The sequence below is a fragment of the Spea bombifrons genome, chromosome 3 (genome assembly GCF_027358695.1).
Source record: "Spea bombifrons isolate aSpeBom1 chromosome 3, aSpeBom1.2.pri, whole genome shotgun sequence".
NCBI classification, from domain to species: Eukaryota; Metazoa; Chordata; class Amphibia; order Anura; family Pelobatidae; genus Spea; species Spea bombifrons.
The window spans coordinates 47,126,844-47,150,617 of record NC_071089.1 but is presented as its reverse complement, the minus strand read 5'-3'; the positions used below and the strand labels follow the sequence as shown (position 1 = coordinate 47,150,617).

Here is a 23,774-nt window from a genome sequence, read left to right as displayed (position 1 = left end):
ATAATCATGTGTTTACAGGTTAAAATAAAGAAATCCACTTTATGTGCAGTCATCTAAACTTCCTGTTTCTAGGATATGCATGATTATTCCACCTCACTCGAATTGTTAAGCTGTTGTTTGTTTATTGGTTCAGTTTATTTGTAAGGGTGGACTGAGGTGAAAGGAGGGAACTTCAGGACAGCAAATTGATGAGATATGTTGTAACTTTCTGCCACCGGTCTCCGTTTCCAACAGATACACTTCAAAACGAAATCTTCCGTAATAATTTCATTAAATGGCAAACAAAAAGCGGAAGCTATAGTTAGCTGAAAATGTCTCAGTTACTGTTTTATCATACAATGAAATTAATGAATTGACACAGTGGAAAATGGTTTTAAAACTAACCATATTTTGACCTAAATAAAGTGAGAATGTATTGTTTCCGGGTTTCCACAGTTTTTTTAATTGTAATTTAATTATAGTTTGTTAAAGCAAGCAAAAAAAACATCTTTGCAGTCATATTTTTAAACTGTGAGATATCTTTTATACAGTTTAGTAAACTTAATTTTATTTTAATATATATATCAATTTCTAGCCATAGGTATAATTCTTAATAGTTGCTTTACTTTGTTAGATCATTCTATCTTGGACTTTTTAAAATATCCAGTCAAGATAAATCTTGATATGTTGTGGAAACAACAGACATCCGAGAAATAAAAATACCAAGAATTATAGCTCCTTGGGTATATAAAAAATTAAGTGAATGCTACTTTATAGAGTAACTAAAGCAGGAAAGGATAATACACTGTTAGAAAAAATACTCAGCAGCAACCTTCTACGTGTATGAAGTAAAAACCATTAGGAAAAGTCAAAAGTTCACTTGTGACTGTCTAGGACTAAAAATCTGTCAGCTTAAACTTTATATATCTCAAAATCTTAAACTGGATTTTACTGTATCTTGGCATGGTACGAGAAACCTAACAAAAAAAAAATTGGGTAGATATATTCTGGAATTGCTTTATTACTATATTAAGTGGAAGAAGGCATGACAATGTATTAATGAACTTTGAGTGGGAATTTTGTTTGAATAACTGAATTTGTTGAATTAATGTATATTACATAACTAGTAACATTGCTACTGACCGTTCAGAGATAAAAATAGCCTGTCCCATACTGCATTATAATTAATATTTGATTCTGTAATATGGATCCATTGGATCTATATTACCAACTATCTCTTAGTTTGGCCTGGAGGCATTGAGTACATGGTTACCACACCCCAAGTGTAATGGGGGGAGCATGGTGTTTGATCCAGCCTGTTTCACCCACTCTCTACATGTTGTGGTGCATTTGGAATCCCTAGCGAGTTGCTAGATTTAACAATATAAAATAAAATTGTTATACCACACTTATGAGGAAAAAATTAGCCTTCTTTGATTTTCCAAACAAAATCAATCTAAACCTAAAACTTAAACAAATTAAAATATAAAATGTATGATGTTCAAATTATTTTAATATAAAACAAACAGTACATATGAGTATGTATAAGAAATAATTCACATGCTAAATTATCAGAAGTTCAAACAGTAAAAAAGCAAATTTTTCTATCATTATTATTATTATTATTTGTGATAATAGTTTTAACCCCTTAAGGACCAGGCTGTTTTTTACTTGCTGTACCCTTTGTGAACGAGGCTGTTTTAACACTTTTGCGGTGCTCGTGTTTAGATGTAATTTTCTCAGCACATTTAGTGTACCCACACAAGTTATATATTGTTTTTTTTTTCAGGACAAGAAGGGCTTTCTTCAGATACCATTTTTGATCATATTATCTAATTATTCCATAATAACTTCTACAAATCTTCTACTCATCCAAAAAAAGCTAACGAAAACACCTGCTATATACCGTATTGGCTCGGATATAGGCCGCCCCCGTATATAGGCCGCACCCTAAAAGTTTGGTGCTTTTTTAAAGAAAAAGTTTTTTTTCTTTAAAAAAGCACCAAAAAAAACATGCTGCCACTGTCCTCCCTCCCCGAGATCCGCTGCCACTGTCCTCCCTCCCCGCGATACGCTGCCGCTGTCCTCCCTCCCCGCGATACGCTGCCGCTGTCCTCCCTCCCCGCGATACGCTGCCGCTGTCCTCCCTCCCCGCGATCCGCTGCCGCTGTCCTCCCTCCCCGCGATCCGCTGCCGCTGTCCTCCCTCCCCGCGATACGCTGCCGCTGTCCTCCTCTGCCCCCCCCTCCTCGACTTACCGGAGCAGACTCCCGGGTGTCTTGCGGGGCCGGCGAGGGACATCTACGCAATATGCGTATGCAACTTCCGGTACCGGAAGTTGCATACGCGTATTGCGTAGATGTCTCCCGCCGGCCCCGCAAGACACCCGGGAGTCTGCTCCGGTAAGTCGGGGGTGGGCAGAGGTAAAACGCTTAGATAACCTCCCGTGCCGGCACCCCCCCCCGTGGGAAGTGCTGGCAGGGGAGGCTGTCTGAGCGTATCGGGGAGAAGGATGCAGGTCCCCTGCACCGCTGCGGGGGATCTGTATCTTAACCCCGCTGCCTGCCCGGCGCCCGGGACTGCATGTCCCGGGCGTCGGGCGCTAGACCCCGAATATAGGCCGCACCCCCACTTTAAAAACTTAAAGTGGGGGAAAAAAGTGCGGCCTATATTCGAGCCAATACGGTAGATTCTACTATTTGTCCTGAGTTTAGAAATACCCAATGTTTTTGTGTTTTTTTGCTTTTTTTCTGCAAGTTATTGGGCAGCGGTCACAGCGCGTCCTGGGGGGAGGGTTCAGTGTCGCTGAATGTCTCGTGATCGTTGATCGCCTCCTAAACTCTTTTAAAATGGTTGTCCGCCGCCATACATACATATGGCAGATGTTGACGCCCCGGGGAAGGGCCAGACATGACTCCTGAAGTGAAGTAAGTGATCATAGATCACTTTCTAAGCTTGTTTAATGAAATGACGTGCCAGGCACGTCATAGGTCGTTAAGTGACCTTTTTTGTGTGACGTGCCTGACCCATCAATGGATGTTAAGGGATTAAGCAATTGTTTTTGATAGGGGGTATAATTTAAATGGTCAAAGTAATGCCCACTAAGAGTGTTAAAACTAACTATATGTGCTAAGATTTTAGAGCAACCTTTACTGAAGAACATGGGAAAATGGAGTACAATTTGCATGCAGTGCTCTGACTGTGCCTGGGGTTGATGTCACATAATATGTGCTAAATATGTTTTCTTCAATGACATGGGGCTCCTGCCTAATCAACCCTTCCCCGTTACTTTTAAGTAATACATAAAATCGTGTTTTCTTCCCCATCTCAAGTTTTACATTTTTAGACATGGCATGTTAAATGTATGCAAACCAAACTAAATTTATACAAATGGTTTATGTCTCAAAGAAATTGGAAAGGTAGAAAAAAGCCCCAATAACAAAAAGAGCAAGCAGTAGTTTATGTAGTGATAGACTCACTTCTGCCTGGATGACTATACAATGTAATCAGTCATGATTAATTATACAATTTAGGTTCAATTTATAAAACAGATACGCAGAATTGTAGCGTTAGCATGGGAAAACACTAATGCTGGGCATTAGTTGTGTTAATACTTGCTGGGCAGAAGGAAAATTAAATAACAGAAGGGAAGTGGACTGCCGGTCTCATATTCATATGTGAAGATAAGCCATATTAAATGAATGACTGGAAATATAATTTCAAACTTTCTGGCAAAGGATCGTTTTGCATTACTTAAGCATGGAAATAAATCCCTTACATTCCTAAGCAATTCAGAATGAATTAAACACCATAAAAATCACAAATTGAGTACATAAACAAAGTGCTCATATGTCAAAAAGTGTGTGTACAGGAATTACATGTGCAGTAACATAGCTGGATTGAAATGTTTTTGTTTTTTTCCATAAACGTTCATTTGTGTTTCAAAAAGAAATCTAAAATCAAAAACTTATTTAATGTACATGATAACAAAAAGCCTAGATACATGTTTATCATTACAATTTTTATTTATACAGAACATGGATTAAAGCTGATTATTGGACACAAACATAAAATAACATGACCCTATAATAAATCAGCCATTTTATTTCATTTATCAGACCTAATATTTCTAATTTACCTCGATTTCAGTTTTATTCACCTGTACCAAATTGAAATTTCTCAGTAGAGCATTTGCTCCTCATTTGTCTTAACATCATCAAGGTCATTCCAAAGAAGGAAATGTTCATAACAAGCAGTAGCACCATTCAAATAAACATTTCATAGGTCCTCTCCGTAGTCATTCAGGTAAATAGTATAATGTACAAACTATATGCAGAAAAAGCCAGATGGTGGTTCAGAGCTAGGGCTACACTAGACCCCTGGCCTCATTGGCAGAGAGTTGACCCAAATGTGGACTCGCCCATCAGATATGGGCCTAAGTGTCTGTGTGCACCCTTATGGATTTACAACATAGAAGAGGTGGAGATGTTTTAGCTCCCCCAGCTTTGACATGTACTTCCCCACCCTCAATAAGCTCTGTCAAATGTAGCCCTGAACCACCAAGCTCAATATTCCAATGAACATAATGGCATATAAAATAAACATAATCCATCCAATACAAAACAAATAAAAAATAATTGAAAAATGTTGTTTAACCCATGCTTAAAAATAAACTGCTTTTCCTCTTGCACATTGCTTGTTCCATAATGCCATCTATCTTGCACACTAGTATATGACCAAGGCAACAACAGGGATACAACCCACAGGGATAGCTCCCAACAGACTCCCATAGCCAGTGCAACCTGAGTTTGCTGCACAAACGCAACCAGGCACTACACAAAAGCAGACTTATCTGGCACCTTACACAGGGAATAAACTTTGGGAGGGAAAAAAGGTGGGAACGCTGCTTGTCCCTTTATGATCCGAAATGATCTACACCAGGTGAAAAAGATATAAGGTATAAATACATTTAGCTAACTGACCACACCCTCTGTAGACCTGGGCAGTCCTTACATTTACTCCAGCCCCTGATTTGAGAGAATGTCCTGACATTCCCTCTCATGCTGACCTGGGCATCTTATAGAATGTTCACATCCAATGTAATCTTCTGAATATAAGCAAAACATTCACAGGCATGCCCACGGTATATGAAGTGTGCCCAAGAGTATGATAATTTCATTAAGCTAAAAATAACATTAACTGGCACAGTGCTTTCAATGTCCACAATAGAGAAAATAGTTAAAGCAGGGTTATTCCCAAACACAAATTCTAATGATTACCAGATGCATATATATTATTTCATGCATGAATATATTGTGTGTATCATGTGTTATATCTGCATTCTGTTAATGGGTCATTGCTCTAATATGGTATAACTAATGCAAAGTTTACAGCACCATTTATGCAAATACAATACCCACTATTAGAGGTGATTAAAAAGGTTACATGGTATGTTTTTACCTTGCATATACAAGATTCAAATCCATCATGTTCTTTGATTTCTGAAGGCTTCTCCTGTCTTCTATGAGAACCTGGCCATAATAATAGACTTTCATTCAAATCAATGGTAGATACAATGTATCCTCCAACCACTTGGGGCCACTCTTGCACAGGACCATAAAAACATATTTTTGTTGCAACCGGCAGATATTTTATAGTCCACTGCCATTGGGTGTGAATTCGATTACTAATTAACTCTTATTTTATAAATATAGCTTTTAAATTTTGAACTGATCCCTTCCCTAGATCAGAAGGTGATGAATGAAGATTTCATCATTCATTTTCAGATTAAAATATACTTTCCTTTTTTACAGTTTTTTCTGGTGCAAATGACTCCCTACCTGAAAGACTTAGAGGCAGGGGGATCGGTAGGGAAACGTATTTTATGTTGTTACACATTGCAGGTGAGGACACATGAGTTGTCATTGGTGTTGCTTTGTGAAGAAATAGACCATATTAAATCTAAATTGAAAAACAACTGTAGTTGTACGAAACATCCAATATACATCTGAAAATGTGTTACTTAACACTTATTCATAAACCATCTGGGATATATAAAAATGCAATCATTATTTTTGTTGGATGCATTGTCTTAAGTATCATTTGGATCCTACACTTAACTTTATTTTCCAAACAGACCAAAACATTTTGAAACAGTAAATTATTATTGCATTGAATGAATAGGAAACCTTTACTTATGCACACTATATAGATATATGGCTCAGTGCACTGCATTGTAAAAAAATGTTTCCAACATCTGGCTCACTGATGCTTAAAAACAATATAACATACAAATTTCAATTCCCGCAAGTACATTTTAGGAGCTGGAGAGATTTAGACTTAACGTCTCGGCAAGGAATCAGTCTTTGGAAAATAAATAATAATAATGGAACAAATAGGGTCCTAATTAAATACTAAGGACAAAGCAAATTGGATTTGGAAATACAGACACAGCTGACAATACTTTGCAGTAAACGCCTGTTGATAAATTACTCCTACTCATTACACTTTTGCTTTTAAAACATAAGCCTACACTGCTTGGCTAAAAGCCGAATATATCTTGGTCTAGACATGGGGTCTGTGTGGATGTTTTTAACTATATATGAGCCTTCAAGATATGGCATACTGAGTGTTTCCTGCGTGAGAAGAAAGAAAATCGTGGTCATTTTTTAAGAGATTATCTTTTATATCAATTAAAAATGTGGATACAAGCAATGTGTCTAAACACCTCAAAGGGTACTTTGTAGCACTAAGAATAAGATTGAAAATGTTCTAAAACTCACTTCTGCAGAGTTTTATGGTGGAAATTGTTGGAGTTATTGCGCTGAAAACTGGAATTTGTGGTTCCTCACAATTTCTACTAACTGAATTGTGTATTTTGGATCTTGCAACAAAATACTTCAGAGCATGCAGGAAAATCAGAAATGAAAAGTAAGAAAGTAGAGAATAAGGAATGGATAGGATTATATTTAAATGAGTAATACAAAAACACTGCAAATCCTAACATACCTCCCAAATACTCCTTAAATTAGTTGTATATGAACAAAAATAGGCGCCACTGTACAGGAGAAGCTGAACTCCAGAAAGGTGACAAGGATAACCTAGACGATCCTCAAGCTTTGGAAGGTTTAAAGCTAAATGACAGAACAGCTTTGGACCCTTACATTGACTTTTTATTCTAGGTATGCTTCCCTCTGCTTATAGGGCACTAAGCCAGGTTGAAGGGGCAGTAGTACTCATGACAGCATGCAGTGCTGCAATCAAGGTTACAAGATGTGGGGTACACCACCTGTTGACCAAAGGCTTCTATCCCAGTTGACCATCAAGCCACTGGGTAGCTTCTGATCACAGTGTGTGTGCAGGTTATTTATGAGAGAGATACTGGGTATGTTTATAATCATTACAAAAACATACTATAACTGGTGTCTTAGTGTCTTAAAGTGTAAATTATGAGGACTGCTTAAGTAGGAACACCAATTCTGTGTCCCGCACATGTTTGAAGATCATCAGTACCACACTCATGTGCATTCACAATGACCCTGACAAAATATATCCAACATTGGATGATGCCAGGCTCGTCACTACTGTTCAATCATCTGAACGTAAGCATTAACTCATTGTGATAAAAGAAAGTAGTAGGTTAGGCTTCAAGAAAGCATGAGTGTCCGCCTCTGTCATTGTTTTTTTGTTGAACTAATCAAACCAAGAGACTTTTGTGCCTGAAGTATAAGACAAACCCTGTGCTATGTAGTGACATGGGGTTGGTTGAGGTTCCACATTGTCTACATTTTAAACATAGAAAGTATGCTCCATAATGTTAGGGTTGATCAGTATATATATATATATATATATATATATATATATATATATATATATATATGTGTGTGTGTGTGTGAATGTGCAAAAAAAAAAAAACTGAAGCCACATTTAGGCTGCTTTAAAAAAATCTGAAAGCTACAATTCAAAAGAACAATAAAAAAAGATTTCCTTAAGCAAATGGCCAACAAGTGCTGGATTAGCCTTCAACCATCATATTTTGTTACTAATCGCTTCAATACTGCATTGGTGTGTTTCCAGGACTGATATATATATTTTCTTTAAGGAAAGGATGAATGTACAGATTCCAATGACAACATGCAACCAGATTATGCGGCCAGATCAGAACAGGCCTCATCTAACTGCTATACTCTTTCCAACTCAAAAATGTCCCTGCAAGAATCAATGAATTTAGCATTTACCTAAATGCTTTCTTTTTAGAGTACTAGGTAATTAATGCTGCCCTTCCAATGTGTTCACTGATGGCACAAAAATGCATATCTCCGTTTAGGAAGGATAATGCCTGGGATCCAAATTCTTCTGTCACAATTTCTCTTCCTGCTGAACCTGTTTGATGGCTATAATGTAACATTGTGTTCTACAGGAAAGCAAGCCACACTAATGTGTTTGTAAAACAACAGAAAATGTGTTTATAAACATGTTTTTAAAGTGTGTGTGTGTGTGTATATATATATATATATATATATATATATTCATCAATAGTTCAAAAACGTAAAAGTAGAAAATGCTCAATGTAACGACGGATCTCAGCACCCCGAAAGGGTATATACACTAAGGTCAGCTTCCTCTGCTTCTCTGACCACCGAACCTCTCCTTCCCCTCCAGAAACATGAAACCAGATGCTTGAGGGTAAAATCAGGAACTCAGTTTAACGGGAAAAATACCAGTATTTAAAAGAGTAATTTACATACAATAGTAACAGCAAAACACACAAAGTTCTCAATCAGGTCCTCCTTTGCACACGGCTCAGTATTTGCACTCAGGCCACCTCAGCCCAGTAGGGATCACTATTGTAGTCTGTGGGGAAGATGGTAAACAAAGGTGTTTCCCAGACTTCTGGCTGAAACCGGCTAGATATCAGATCTTGGTGCAAATACTGGCCACAGAGGTTTCTGTCCTATAAGTTCTGACTCGAACCCCTTCCCAGAATTCAAGTAGCCCAAATCTGTGTCCGAGCTCCACAGTCTTGAGACCCTAGTAATTGGGGAAATGTTGCACTCTGTACCAGGGGAAAGAAGTAGTCCCTGACCCCTTGTACCCACCTCCCCAAATACAGAATCCCTTCCAAGGCCAGGGCCCATAGTCTATTGAGTACAGGTCGGCCATCAGGTCCCTCCAGGAGCCCAGAGCACAGAGGCTTCCATGACACTGGGCTATTAGCAATGATGTTGTGGTAAGATCTCTCTACAAGCAGCCAGGAAGACAAGAACAGAAAGTAGAGCCACACTTTGTAGACATCAAAGACTTGATGGTAGATAAAAGCTATTTGGCTATCTAATAAAAAGATTAATTGTAATAGTATTCTAGGCACATAAATGAAAGGGCATAATCTTATGTGTTTTTGTTCTTGTATATGAACCTGATACATAATATCATTGTAAATCACATGTACTAGTAAAATCAAGTTGGCCAGGCGGTTATCAGGTCAATAATTTCATTTGTTTTTTATTCTGTTATTGCTTTTCATATTACAGCTTTACAACTAAGGAATGGTAAGGGAGTTTGTATAGATCGATGAAAGTCCTTATTCACCTACACCAATGTTTTGCATATCTACGATGGACAATTTTTTTGAATTTCATGTCTTTAAAGTATTGGTGTTTAACTGAATAGTTGCAACACAGGGCGTTTGAACACTTGGTGAACAAAGTCTATCTTGATAACTGTCCTTTTCTTTAGTTCATTGTTTGAATATAACACAAAATAAAATTCATTACTATACATTTAATAAAATTTTATATTATTATCAAGGTAAACAAGCATTAACATTGACTAAAAATAGTAAGGTATACCAAGCACAGGACATTTGTATGCCTCAGTTTTTAAAGACAGGAGACATTTTTATGTTGTCCTCATTAAGGTTGATGATAGAACCGGACAGCTGGGCCATTCCTTGTAGACCTAGCCAGAAAAGAGATGTGAGCAATGCATGAACACATCAGCTGGTCCACTACTGTTAACATCATGGAGGGCAATTCCTGCTATGAACTTTGCCACAAGCAGGAATGATCCGTTTAGTCTTGAGCTGTGAAGACCTATTATCGCACAGGATCCAGTTCAGAAATGTACAGCGCACATTGGTTTTATGTCTATTTAAGATTCCCATACCTAGAATAATATAAGGATCTTTTAATCAGTTTACCAGCTTTCTGTTGTGTGTTACCTGTAAAGCCCAAGAGTTAAACTCACATAATACTTTATGCACATTCTGATAATTTTCAATAATTATAAAATATGTTCAAATGTAACTACTACCACTAAATGATACATTTATCCATTTTTTAAGGTTTATTTGGCACCTTACACATTTGATAAACATATTGGAGATTCAGGGACAGTAAGGGAATAAGCAGGGTGTGTGCCCAAGGGGTGTACACAATCAGGTCTATTCACTAAACAGAAAGTGCATGCATAAAATGTGTTTGCAGCACTTGGGTGAGTTAGTCTAAAGATCATGGAATTTTCAGTTACCAACTCACACTGTAACTAACAGTCAAATTACACACACCAGTGCAGTGGAAAATTGAGTTGATGCAAGCTGAAAAAGCAAGCAATTTGCAGATTCATTAATGCAGGAATTGCTTGCAAGTTGCAAATGCGAGTTGGGTGTTAGAAGTTAAATACCGTATTTGCTCGATTATAAGACGAGTTTTTTTTCAGAGCAAATGCTCTGAAAAATACCCCTCGTCTTCTAATCGGGGTCGTCTTCTAATCAGACCTCAAATAGAGGTCTGATTAGGAGACTAAGATCCAGATCCCCCGCACCGCTGCAGGGGACCTGGATCCTCCTGTCTCCCCCCCCCATACACACACTTACCGGTGCTTCGTGCTGTATTGCCGGGGCAGCGATCCGCGCAGCCGGAAGGAGGTGGAGTTGGCAGCGGGGGTTTGTCTGCGTCCGTCGCGTATACCTTCCCCCGGCTGTCAGAGATCAGAATTCCCCGCACCGGTGCGGGGAACTCTGATCTCTGACAGCCGGGGAAGGTATTCGAGACGGACGCAGACAAACCCCCGCTGCCAACTCCACCTCCTTCCGGCTGCAGCAGAAGGAGACGTTAACCCGCTGCCCCGGCAAAACAGCATGAAATTGGAAGCACCGGTAAGTGTGTGTGTGTGTTAAATGGGGGCATAGGGCATTTCTGGAATGCCTTATACCCCTATTTGCCACTCTGGCACTTAGGGGGTTAAAAAGCATATTATGGGGCAGAGTGGCATATAGGGAGGTATAACGCATTTCACCTCCCTATTTCACTCTGCCCCATAATATGCCTTTTAACCCCCTAAATGCCAGAGTGGCATATAGGGGTATAAGGCATTTCTAAGGGGGGTAAAAATGCCTTTTAACTCCCTTAATGCCACTCTGCCTCCTGGAATACCTTATACCACCCTATATGCCACTCTGCCCCATAATATGCATTTTAACCCCCTAAATGCCAGAATGGGATATAGGGGTATAAGGCATTTCTGGAGGCAGAGTGGCACATAGGGGGTCAAAAGGCATACCATGGGGCACAGTGGCATATAGAGGGTTAAAAGGCATATCATGGGCCACAGTGCCATATTGGTGTGGCAAGCCTGGGGGCAGATGTGCGTTACTGGGGGACAGGTTGGAAAATACAAGGAAATAAAAATAAAAAAAATCTTTTTCTCAATCATAGCTTTTATTAAAAAAAAATAGTTTACATGAATTAACATTTACTGGTAAAACTTTTTTCCTTTAGGGTCGTCATATATTCAGGCTTTTTCTTTTTTCCCTAAGTTAATATTCAGATTTTGGGGGGTCATCTTATAATCAGGGTCGTCTTATAATCGAGCAAATAGGGTATATAAATATATTAAACCAAAAAGTTTATATTTTATTATTACAGAGTTACATAGTTATATAGGCTGAAAAAAGACATGCGTCCATCAAGTTCAGCCTTTCCTATATCTGTTAATTTGTTGCTGTTGATCCAAAAGAATGCAAAAAACACCAGTTTTTTTTTCCAATTTTGCACTAACCAGGAAAACAATTCCTTCTTGACCCCAAAATGGCAGTCAGATTTCTCCTTGGATCAATACGCTGTTTTCCCATAATTAAAGATTATATCCCTGAATGTTATGTTTTTCCAGGTATCCATCCAGTTGCTGTTTAAACGTCTGTACAGACTCCAATAAAACTACCTCTGCAGGCAGAGAATTACACATCCTTATAGGGCTGCAACAACTAATCGATAAAATCGATAATAATCGATAATGAAATTCGTTGGCAACGAATTTCATTATCGATTAGTTGAATCGATTATTATCGATTATAAAATGAGGGTTTTTTCAGAGCAAACGCTCTGAAAAATCCCCCTCATTATATAATCCGTTTAGTCTGACTCACCGTCTCACAGCAGCAGCTCCTACTTACTCCCCCTCCCTGTAATCACTGTGACAACTGGCTCCGCCCCTTCCTTCTCCAGGCCAGAACCACATGGCTGTGACACTCATCTAACTGTAAGTATATATGTGTGTGTATATATATATATATATATATATATATATAATGTGTATATATGTATGTAATATATATATATATATTTGGGCTACTGAAAGTTAGGGGAGGTGGGGGTTAATTTAGGGGCAGTTATGGTTAGTGGGGTGTTTAGGGTTAATTTAGGGGCAGTTATGGTTAATTGGGTGTTTAGGGTTAATTTAGGGGTAGTTATGTTAATAGGGTGTTTAGGGTTAATTTAGGAGCAGCTGTGGTTAATGGGGTGTTTGGGGTTAATTTGAGGCAGTTGTGGTTAATGGTGTGTTTAGGGTTAATTTAGGGGATGCTGTGGTTGATGGGGTCTTTAGGGTTAATTTAGGGGATGCTGTGGTTAAGGGGGTGTTAAGGGTTAATTTAGGGGCAGTTATGGTTAATGGGGAGTTTAGGGTTAATTTAGGGGAATCTAAATCCTGGGGGCAGTGAAGTGACATATCTGGGGGTATAAGGCATATACAGTATATAAGGCATATGTGGGGAGGGCAGTGTGGCATGTCTGGGGAGGACGGAGTGGTGTATCAGGGTGTATAAGGCATATCTGGGGGTAGAGTGGCATATCTGGGGGTAGAGAAGTGGCATGTCTGGGAGGCAGGGTGGCATGTCTGGGGAGGATGGAGTGGGGTATCAGGGGATATAAGGCGTATCAGGCACAGTGGCAGATGTGGGAGGCAGCGTGGAGTGGCAGATGTGGGAGGCAGCGTGGCATATGTGGGAGGCATTGTGGAGTGGCAGATGTGGGAGGCAGCATGGCGTGGCATATGTGGGGAGGGCAGGGTGGCATGTCTGGGGAGGATGGAGTGGTGTTTCAGGGGGTATAAGGCGTATCAGGCACAGTGGCATGTGGGGGGTAGAGTGGAGTGGCAGATGTGGGAGGTGGCGTGGCAGATGTGGGAGGCAGCGTGGAGTGGCATATGTGGGAGGCAGCGTGGAGTGGCAGATGTGGGAGGCAGCGTGGAGTGGCATATGTGGGAGGCAGCGTGGAGTGGCAGATGTGGGAGGCAGCGTGGAGTGCTGTGGTAGGCAGCGTGGCATATGTGGGGGGGCAGCATGGCATGTCTGGGAGGCAGCGTAGCAAGCCTGGGCTCAAATGTGCATATATTGGGGGGCTGGTTGGGAAATAAAGACAAGAAATGTATTATCAAAGTTTTTTTTATTCTGCTGTTTGTATTTAACATCATTTGTTTAGTAAATTATTTTAAATAAATGAAAAATTTACATTCATTTTTTTTATCCGATTAATCGATTAATCGACAAAATAATCGGCCAACTAATCGATTATTAAAATAATCGTTAGTTGCAGCCCTACATCCTTATTGTCCTTACTGTAAAAAAACCCTTTCTTCTGCTTTAGACTAAATCTCCTTTCTTCCAGTCTAAACGCGTGACCACGTGTCCTACGCATAGTCCTGTTTATGAACAGATTTCCACACAATGGTTTGTATTGGCCCCGAATATATTTATATAATGCTGTCATATCCCCTCTGAGGCGACGTTTTTCTAAACTAAACAGATTTAAATTTGTTAACCTTTCTTCACACTTGCACAATCACCTCAAAAGTGGTGGTGAGGGGATTCAGACATGCATACATGCACATGGGTATGTGGCATGTCTAAGGAGGCAGAACAAGTATATGGGGTGGCAGCCTTCTGGTCTGCTCTACTAGGGGCCGATTGCCCTATTGGTGTATATATATATATATATATACACAAAAAGTATCAAATAAACCGGCTTAATATTATTATATTATTTCTGTATTTGAAATGTAATGAATAATTGTTCTGGCCTTACATGTAACATTAATCCATTACAATCTGTGCTAGTATACCAGAACACTGAAATGGTTAAAGAACGTCAATGTATCATCAGATAAACTAAGGTTAAAGACATTTGCATAATGTAATGATAGTGTAAATAATACTGCTTTTGATGCCATACAAAACACCTTTATAAGGTAAACCAACTAGTTTAGTGCCATCTGCTTAGTGCATTGTTTAATTCTTTGTTACACCATAACAAACAAAAAACACAGCTCGTTAAGTACAGGAGTTCCAGGAGATGAAATTACACCAGGAAACTATAACAATCTGTCAGCTCATCAGATGTGGAGGAGGAAGCAATATTTATCAAATAGTTGCCCTTGTAGAACATGGGTTCCAAATATTTCATAGTTCTTTGCAAAGTGTGTTATATATTAAAAAGAGCAATGCCAGACTCACACACCCCAACAATTTGGACACCTAAACTGTTGGGGAGCAGTGTAACATTCTGAAACTCTACTCTTTCACATCATGTGACACAGGCCTGTATTCATGAATGCTGGTTGATCACACAAATTTTGATCACTAATAAAGATTGCACTATACATAATAATAATATCCTGAAAAATATGTGGGTGCACATATTTTGCTTTGCCTATCAATTCAATTATACAAAATGTGCCTTGGTCTATTATCTTCATAATTTATGAATTAATTCAAAATGGAATTTCAGCACAAGCATTAACCTCAAACCACTTGAAGCCATCTGTGATCCACCCTCTAGCGACACAATGTAATACGGTATGTGGGCTAGTGTTGAAGTGGCAAAAATTTTGACATTTCCGAAAAACCAAGATGGAAATTTTCAGTATTTGTTAAGTTATGACAAGTATACTTACTGACTGCTCATTTATATCCTGGGAATCGTCCATCGAGGTTCTGTAACAAACCTCCAGATATTTTGGTTTGTCTACAGTGAAAGAGAGGAAAATAATTGTATTAGTTCTAGTGGCACAAATATATCACAAAAAAGGCACACAAATCAGCAATTAAAGTTTGAAACTTTGCTGTGGAATTTGTGGTAAAACAGGATGTAATTTAATCATGAACAGTAATACAAAGCCCAAAATGTTAAAGAAGAGTTTCTTTCTTCTAAGTACGTACAAATCTAAAAAACATACTGCATTTTTAAATGTTCTGCATTATTAACCTTATAATAAAGGGCATCTTCTTACATGAACACAACTCACAGCTCTTATGAGTAAGCTTAGCATTGCATAACCATGATGCCAAAGAGACCTAAATTTGTTAATTCCACCACTTAAGTACCATATTGATAAAGGGTTACTAGGGCAGCCAAATGATTTCTGCACATGCTCATTATTATTTAAAGAGAAGTTCCAATAAAGTCAAAATGACAGCATTTCTTTTTCTTCCATGTGAACAATGTATTTACTTAATTTAAAAAGTGATAGTTAAATGATACTATAAAAATAATGGTAAGACTTCTATGTCAAATTCAAAGGCCAAGCTAGAGCTAATTTGGGACAATTAAGCCATTTTAAACTTGGTGCGCCCCTTTCTGATTAATAGTCCCTCCCTGCACACTGACGATTGGCCCCGCCCATTTCCTCATAGCGTCCACATGGCTAAGAAACAGTAAGTAAATAATTTATATTTGGGCTGCTTAAAGTTAGGGGAGGTGGGGGTTAATTTAGTGGCAGTTATGGTTAATGGGGTCTTTAGGGTTAATTTAGGGACAGTTATGGTTGATGGGGTCTTTAGGGTTAATTTAGGGGCAGTTAATGGATGGGAGAGAGTATGAATTTTATGATAAATGAAACTTGTAATACATTTTTTTTTAAAATTTCGGGCCCCAAATATAAGGTGCGATTTATACATGGGAGCGTCTTATACTTGGGGAGATACAGTAAGTTGCTGGTTATCAAGCAAAGCATGAACCATGTCATCAGTTTATACTGCTGCTTTTTTCAGACAGCAGCATTATCTGTATCAGTAACAGCAGTAATCCGAACGATATTACTAGTAGCACAGTTTAGATTATGCAGTAAGTGTAGAGGGCTGCAAATCAAAGGCTTTTAATCGAGTGGTTTGCTGCGCCACCATCTGCATGCTCACCACTTATCTGAGCTTTTAAATATCTTATGGATTCATATAATTTGTCTTATATTTGTTGTGAATGATAACATAACAGGAGTTGACAAAAGATAAGCACCTATATAATACTAAGAGGCTTGACAGAATTGCAGACATTTCAAAAACCCCATATAAAAAGTGAAAGTCCAAAGTATATTTTGATCATAGTGGAAGTACAGTGTTTGAAATAAAATGTGAATCTTTGATCAGTGTTCCCTGATATGATTTGCACGCTGCTTTTGTATATACTGTATAGCAAGGTTTCATAGCACATACAAAACAGTCTTTACAGATGTGCCCTTTTATACCTTGCTTCAATCTGACTTAACATAATGTACTTTAACTATAGTGATATTTTACTTATAAAGCTTTACATGATCTGAATTTGTTCTTTCCCATGGAAGTTATTTGTATAATAAAAACACTCTGCTCTTAGGAAAGTCCATTTCTTAAGTGGTCCTTCAAGGCTGTTTCTATAAGAGTAATCCATTAAAAAAAACACCACCATCCCCATTACCACTTTACAATAATTCACAGTGTTATAATAAAGAACAGTACAGTGCACTTCTGAGTACATTATTATTTCTTATTTGAAAATGAACTAAACTAGCCATAATTATAGTCACCAAGGCTCTCATTTTTATTAGCCAGCTTTTAAAAGTTGGATAAAACTCGGGTTCTAGATTGACTAACCCATGCATAACTCATTAAATGTAACAATTCAATCATAACAAAAAGTGAAGTCTATATTTTTTTTAGTGATTGTCTATAAATGAATCCTTGAACTGATCGCTCTCATCCATCCATATGCCTGGTCCATATATTAAATCAATTTTGCCATAGATTTCAAGCATCTTAATGTTAACTTTCATAGGGAATGTAAGGTTACTTGCGAAGTATGTGGCTGGGGAACAATGGCTTAAGGCCAGCCAGTAATTATTCAGGGGGGTCTATTTACTTTTCAGTAATTATTCGGGGTGCACCTGTTTAGACTGGATGCAATCTTCACAGAATGCGGAATCACTGGGAGTTATTTTGTTTCTGGCTGGAAGACACCAAAAAGGTTACCAAACGTATGTCCCTTTTATATACCGTATTTGCCCGAATATAGGCCACACTTTTCCCCCCCACTTTAAGTCTTTAAAGTGGGGGTGCGGCCTATATTCGGGGTTTAGTAGAGGGATGTGCAATTCGTATCGCCCGACGCCCGGGACATGCAGTTCCGGGCGTCAGGTGGGTTATTCTCTTTTCATTTAGCCCTGCTGCGGGCAAGCAGAAGGGTTAGGATCCATAACCCCCGCAGCGCTGCAGGGGACCTGGATCCTTCTCTCCAGAAGCCAATGGATGTCTGCGCGATTCGCGTAGACAACCTCCGCTGTCTGCACTTCCGCGGGGCTTGGTGGAGCACTGGAAGGTTATGTCTATGGTGGTGCTCCACCATAGAATACTAAATCGGTTAATTTCGAGTCATTCATTGAAATGAATCGATTCATGAACCGATTCATCGGTTCACTCAATGTCACTCACAGCAGTTACTACTTCACATTCCCTCCCTGCAGTCAAACTGACGATTGGCCTAGCCCCTTTCCTTATAGCATCCACACTGCTCAGGAACTCATCTAACAGTAAGTATAAAATTAATAGTTGGGCTGCTGAAAGTTAGGGGAGGTGGGGGTTAATGGGTTATGGTTAATGGAGGTCTTTAGGGTTAATTTAGGGGCAGTTACGGTAAATTGGGTCTTTAGGGTTAATTTAGGGGTAGTTATGGTTAATGGGGTCTTTAGGGTTAATTTAGGGGCAGTTATGGTTAATGGGGTCTTTAGGGTTAATTTAGGGGCAGTCATGGTTATTGGGTTCTTTAGGGTTAATTTGGGGGCAGTTATGGTTAATGGGATCTTTAGGGTTAATTTAATGCTGAGGACTGAGAGTTAATTTAATTAATTTAATAAGGTTAACTTAAGGTGCAGTAAGAGGTAAAGGGGTGCAAACTAAAGGGAATCTAAATCCAGCGGCAGTTAAGAGTAATTCAGAGTCACTCTGAACGATTCAGTGAACTGAAGAATGCCCGTCATAGAACCTCCGGCGGAAGTGCAGATGTCCACCGTCCGGCCCCGGTAGACACCTGGGAGTCTTTGGGTGCATTGGTAAGACTGGGGGGTGGCATATCTAGGAGCAGAGTGACATATCAGGGGGCAGAGTGGTATTTCTAGGGGGCATAAAGCATATCTGGGGGGCAGAGTGGCATATCTGGGGGCAGAGCAGCATATCTGGGGGGCAGAGTGGCATATTAGGGGAGCAAATATATATATATATCTATATAGTAAGGTGCTTATGAATTAATAAGATACCAAAAATGTTAAAATACACGTATTTCAGTGTATTAGGTTAAATATTTTTTTTCCCCTAATGTGTATTTTTTCTATAAAAATAATTTTTTCTTTAAAATAGCACCAAACTAAGGTGCGGCCTATATTCGAGCCAATACGGTACTTTTTATATCTCTTAACAGTGGTGTGATCATACAATTATCTTGTTCTAATACATGCCCCCCAACTGTCCCGATTTACGCAGGACAGTCCCGATTTCGGGTCTCTGTCCCGCTGTCCCGCCTATCCCTTCCTCTGTCCCGCTTTGCAGGGGCAGAAGAAGGGTGAGGCGAGAGCGATACTCACCTCAGGTGCAGCCGCCCGATCAGCAGCTGCAGCCTGCAGACTAGCTGGGAGATTGCAATCTCCCTCTAGTCGGCTCAACATTAGGGAGCGCAAGGTCTGTCACTGCTCCCTAATCATTACGCGCTCCCACCGCAGGAAACAGGATGAAGACAAAAGGCAGAAGGATGGTGGATGGTGGAAGAGGTAAGAGAAAAGGGGAGAAAAGGGGGTAAGGGCAGTGCATGTGTATGTATGTGTTTGTAAACTTGTGTGAGTGTATGGGCAGGTGTGTGTAGGTATTTGTTAGCTTGCGTGTTAAGGCAGTGTATGTGTGTATATGTGTATGTAGGGGCAGTGTACATGTATGTGTGTGTATGTGTGTGTAAGGGCAGTGTATATGTATGTGTGTGTGTGTGTAAGGGCAGTGTATGTGTATATGTGTGTGTGTGTAAGGGCAGTGTACATGTATATGTGTGTGTAAGGGCAGTGTACGTGTATGTGTGTGTGTCTAAGGGCAGTGTACGTGTAAATGTGTATGTGTGTGTAAGGGCAGTGAACATGAATATATGTGTGTGTAAAGGCAGTGTATGTGTATATGTGTGTTTATGGGCAGGTGTGTGTAAGAGCAGTGTACATGTATGTGTGTGTGTAAGGGCAGTGTACGTGTATATGTGTGTGTGTAAGGGCAGTGTATGTTTATATGTGTGTGTGTGTGTAAAGGCAGTGTAAGTGTATATGTGTGTTTATGGGCAGCTGTGTGTAAAGGCAGTGTGTGAGGGTCCTGGGAGGGAGGCTAACATTAGCCTTTTTTCATTTAAAAAAATCTCTGCTGCTGTGGACTACTCTTCCGATACTCAGCCAGCATTATGGTGGACACCTGGCTGGCTGAGAATCATGGAAGTTTTTGTTCACAGCTAGCATCTGCAGCTTTACTGTTGCTGCACTTCCCATGACGCTCAGCCAGCATCATGGAAGCAGTATGTCTGGCTGAGCCTCATGGGAATTCAATTCAATGTGATGGTTTATTTAATATGCATGACTGCTGGCAAAAATGAAGCGTGTTTTAAGTGGCGATGCAAGCGCGACATTGTAAAGTGCAATGGCTTGTATCGGTGAGTTCTGCGAGATTTTTTTAAAAAAAGTGTCCCTCTTTCACATTTTGAAATGAGGTATGCTAATATGGCAAAAAAAAACCTTAAGTATTTTAAATCACCAGTCAGTATGGTTTGTGAATAATTCTTCCCTGTACAAATATATAGCTGAATTGAGATCTGAGCACAATTTCTAATGACAAAGATCAGGTTCCATGATTCAACTATGACATCACCAATGATAAGCTACGCACACACCTCCACATACATGAAGTTTTCATCAATAATGAACTAATAGCTGTAACTTTATTGGAATCTATAAATAGAAATAGTTTTATGAAACATGTCTAACAAACTTTAACAGCCATATTTGTTTAATAATGTATATAATAATATAATGTACTCAACGACCATCTCAGTTAATGAAGGAGCTTGATGGTAAGAGGTTACTCTAGAGTCCTGTAAGTGCTAATGTCCTAGTCTTAATGTCACAAAGGATTATAATGTACTTGCTGAACATATTAGTTTATTAAGGTGTTAACAGAATAATATTGCACTTGGGATGCCTATTAGCTTAGTGAAGCACTCAGTGATAATAAAGCACTCATTTATCAATTTAATGCCGTGTTACAATATCATAATGTACTCATGGGTCTTATTAGTAAAATAAGGTGCTATAGGATAAAAATAGGACACTCTGGAGCCATCTTGATTTAATAAGTTGCTAGATGGTAATGAAGCACACTGGAGCCATTTTTTAATAAGGTGCTACAACACCATAGGTTACTCATGGGTCATATTCATTTATTAAGGTGCTACATGATATTAAAGTACCCTGGAGCCTTATTAGTTTTAAAAGGTGTTATAATGCCATACGTTTCTCCTATTACTTTATTAAGATGTTACTAGCTAATGAGTGTAATAAAACTCTGGAGTCCTATTAGTTGAGCAAGGTATTATAAAGTAGCAAGGTACCCACGGGTGTAATATAGGAATAATGTACTTTGGAGCCCTTTTAATTTTATAAGGAGAAATAGAATAATGGGCAGATAAAGAAACCTTTTACGTTTCACTCGTTGTGGGATATTAATACACTCCAGTTTAATATGGTGTAACAAATGATAACACATGCAGAAGATATATTAATATCCAAGGCAATAATACTTTGTATCTGTTAAATAAAATGTAGCATGATATTTCTGCATTTAAGAAATTATTTCTTAAGCTAAACACTTTGGATTTCTAATGCACTCTGGAGGGCAACTTCCATAGTAAAATATCAGTTTAAATGATCTAATGTATATAATACCATGTTAGCGTGCAAATTGTCTGTCACACTCTGTGGGGCTTAAAGTAAGGTCCAATCAGAATGGCTCTTATCTGCTCCTTTCAGCATCCCTCTGCTTTGACCCGCAACCTCCCATTCACCTCTTCTCTGACCTGTAGATGATGGCATCTGGCAGTGAATATGACTCCAGTAAAATGTAAAAATAGTTAATTTTAATTGACTGTTGGATAACATCCAAGGAAGCGCAAAAATAGCATATTGACTTTGTTGGATGACATCCAAGAAAATCTAGGACAGGTTCCAAGTAATTGAGTTAAGGAGAGGAAGCCTGAGGTGAGCAAAATAAATAATTAAGAATGTTGGTACGTGGATTATAGGTGAGTTGAGGATAGGAGGGAGGAAGGAAGAGAAAGGAGGAGAGAAGGAAAGGAGGGAAAAGGAGAAACGGAGGAAAAGAGAGGTAGCAAAAAGAGAGAGAAGGGAAGAAAGAAAGTGGAAGAAATGCAGAAAGAGAGAAAGAAAGGGTAACAGAGATGACACTATTAAACAGGCTCCCATCTAAGTACACACACTCTCTAAAAGGAACAACTCTAAGAATGTAGAAAGGATTCAATCAGATAAGGAATACTCTGAAATAACAGCAATGCCATTGAGTCTTCACATGGGAGTGCTCCGCAGGGAGCTCAGCTGCAGCCCCAATTGTTAGGTAGGCTGCAGTTTGTCAGTGCTTGTTGAACCTGACTTGTTAAAGTGTGTGCTTGGCCTGACACAGTTCCTGCAGTGAAGCCCAACTGCCAGTGCTAGGTACTAAGATTGTAGGCCCACCTATGCACACAAACCATTGCACAGGCGAAGTAAAGGGGCTTTTTAAAAATAGACAACAAAAGCAAAATGGCCTGCTGAAAAAAAGTAATCCACTCGAAACCACATGGGAGGAGGATTCCATAATGGTCAATGTTTGCTTGGAGACCTGTCTATGTAACAACCTCAACTAGTTAGAGAATGCTTAGCATACTCCATTGATTTGAATGGACATTATAACCTATGATTTATATATATGGGCAAACATTTTATGTAATTTATAAATAAATTTTAATGTGTGTGTATAAATAACGGTGTCATAGTATTTCTTCAATCAAGCTTGCTCAAATTTGTTTCAATAAAAAAAGCTCAAGAGTGCTTAATACATGGTGAATCTGTGTTCTCTCTTACACATACATTAGGTGAGGTTGTTCTCTTGTCATGGGTACATTTATGCAGAACAGCACAAGAGGCTTATGAGGATTAATTTTTATATTAATTTAAACAATGTTGAGCAACTGACATGGCTGTCGTGATATATATATTTGGCCTATCTGGTTCACAAACTCCTTTGATGCAACAATTGCACTCCTTATTTTAATGCAGTCATATTCATTTTTGTAGAATTGAGTAAAGCAAGCAGTATTAATGTTCCTGACAACCTTCTTTCAGTAAAGTATATGGAGTTACCCATATCTCCACTGTAAGTGGAGCCACAAGGACTATTTTACAATGTTTGTGCAAATGAAGCAGAGCAACTTTCGTGTTTATGCAATTATTCAGTGATTTCCCACTAACTTGTTTAGTTTACTCCCACAAATTAGATTTAGAGAATATTTTTTAAGGAGAAGTATGATTCGTTTCAAATCAAATCATAACTATGTAAACATATACATTATATATATATATATATATATATATGTGTGTGTGTGTGTATATATATATATATATGTATATATATGTGTGTGTGTGTGTGTATATATATATATATATATATATATATATATATATAGTCATGTGAAAAATAATTTAATGGTTTTACATATTAGGACAAAATAACAATCATCTGTTCCTTACCAGGTCTAAAAATTAGGTTTATACAACTTCAGATGAACAACACCACATATACACTGTGTCATGATGTATTCAACTAAAAATAAAGCCAAAATGGGGAAGCCATATGTGAAAAACTAAGTACACCCTTATTGCTTCCATAGGAATTAAGACGCTAAGTAGCACACAGGTGCTGCTAATCAAATGCCCTTGATTAATTGATCATCAACAAGTATGATTGCCTCTATAAAAGCCAAAGGTTTAGCAGTTTGCTGTTCTGAAGCATTCAGGTGTGTGTTAATGCAATGCCAAGGAGGAAAGACATCAGCAATAATCTCAGAGAAGCAATTGTTACTACCCATCAATCTGGGAAGAGTTATAAGGCCATTTCCAAACAAAAGTCCTTTATTCTGCAGTGAGAAAGA

At 38.7% G+C, this 23,774-nt stretch overlaps 1 protein-coding gene across 5 annotated transcripts in view; it reads right to left on the bottom strand.

Annotated features, from left to right (window-relative positions):
- EYA4 (EYA transcriptional coactivator and phosphatase 4) overlaps positions 1-23,774 on the bottom strand; it is a 108,472-nt gene that overhangs the window by 76,647 nt on the left and 8,051 nt on the right. For all 5 annotated transcript variants that reach the window (XM_053459301.1, XM_053459302.1, XM_053459303.1 and 2 more), the window contains exon 2: positions 15,208-15,278. In XM_053459301.1, the coding sequence (XP_053315276.1) occupies positions 15,208-15,240 (33 nt within the window). In that variant the 5' untranslated portion in view covers positions 15,241-15,278. The remainder of the gene's footprint in view (positions 1-15,207; positions 15,279-23,774) is intronic.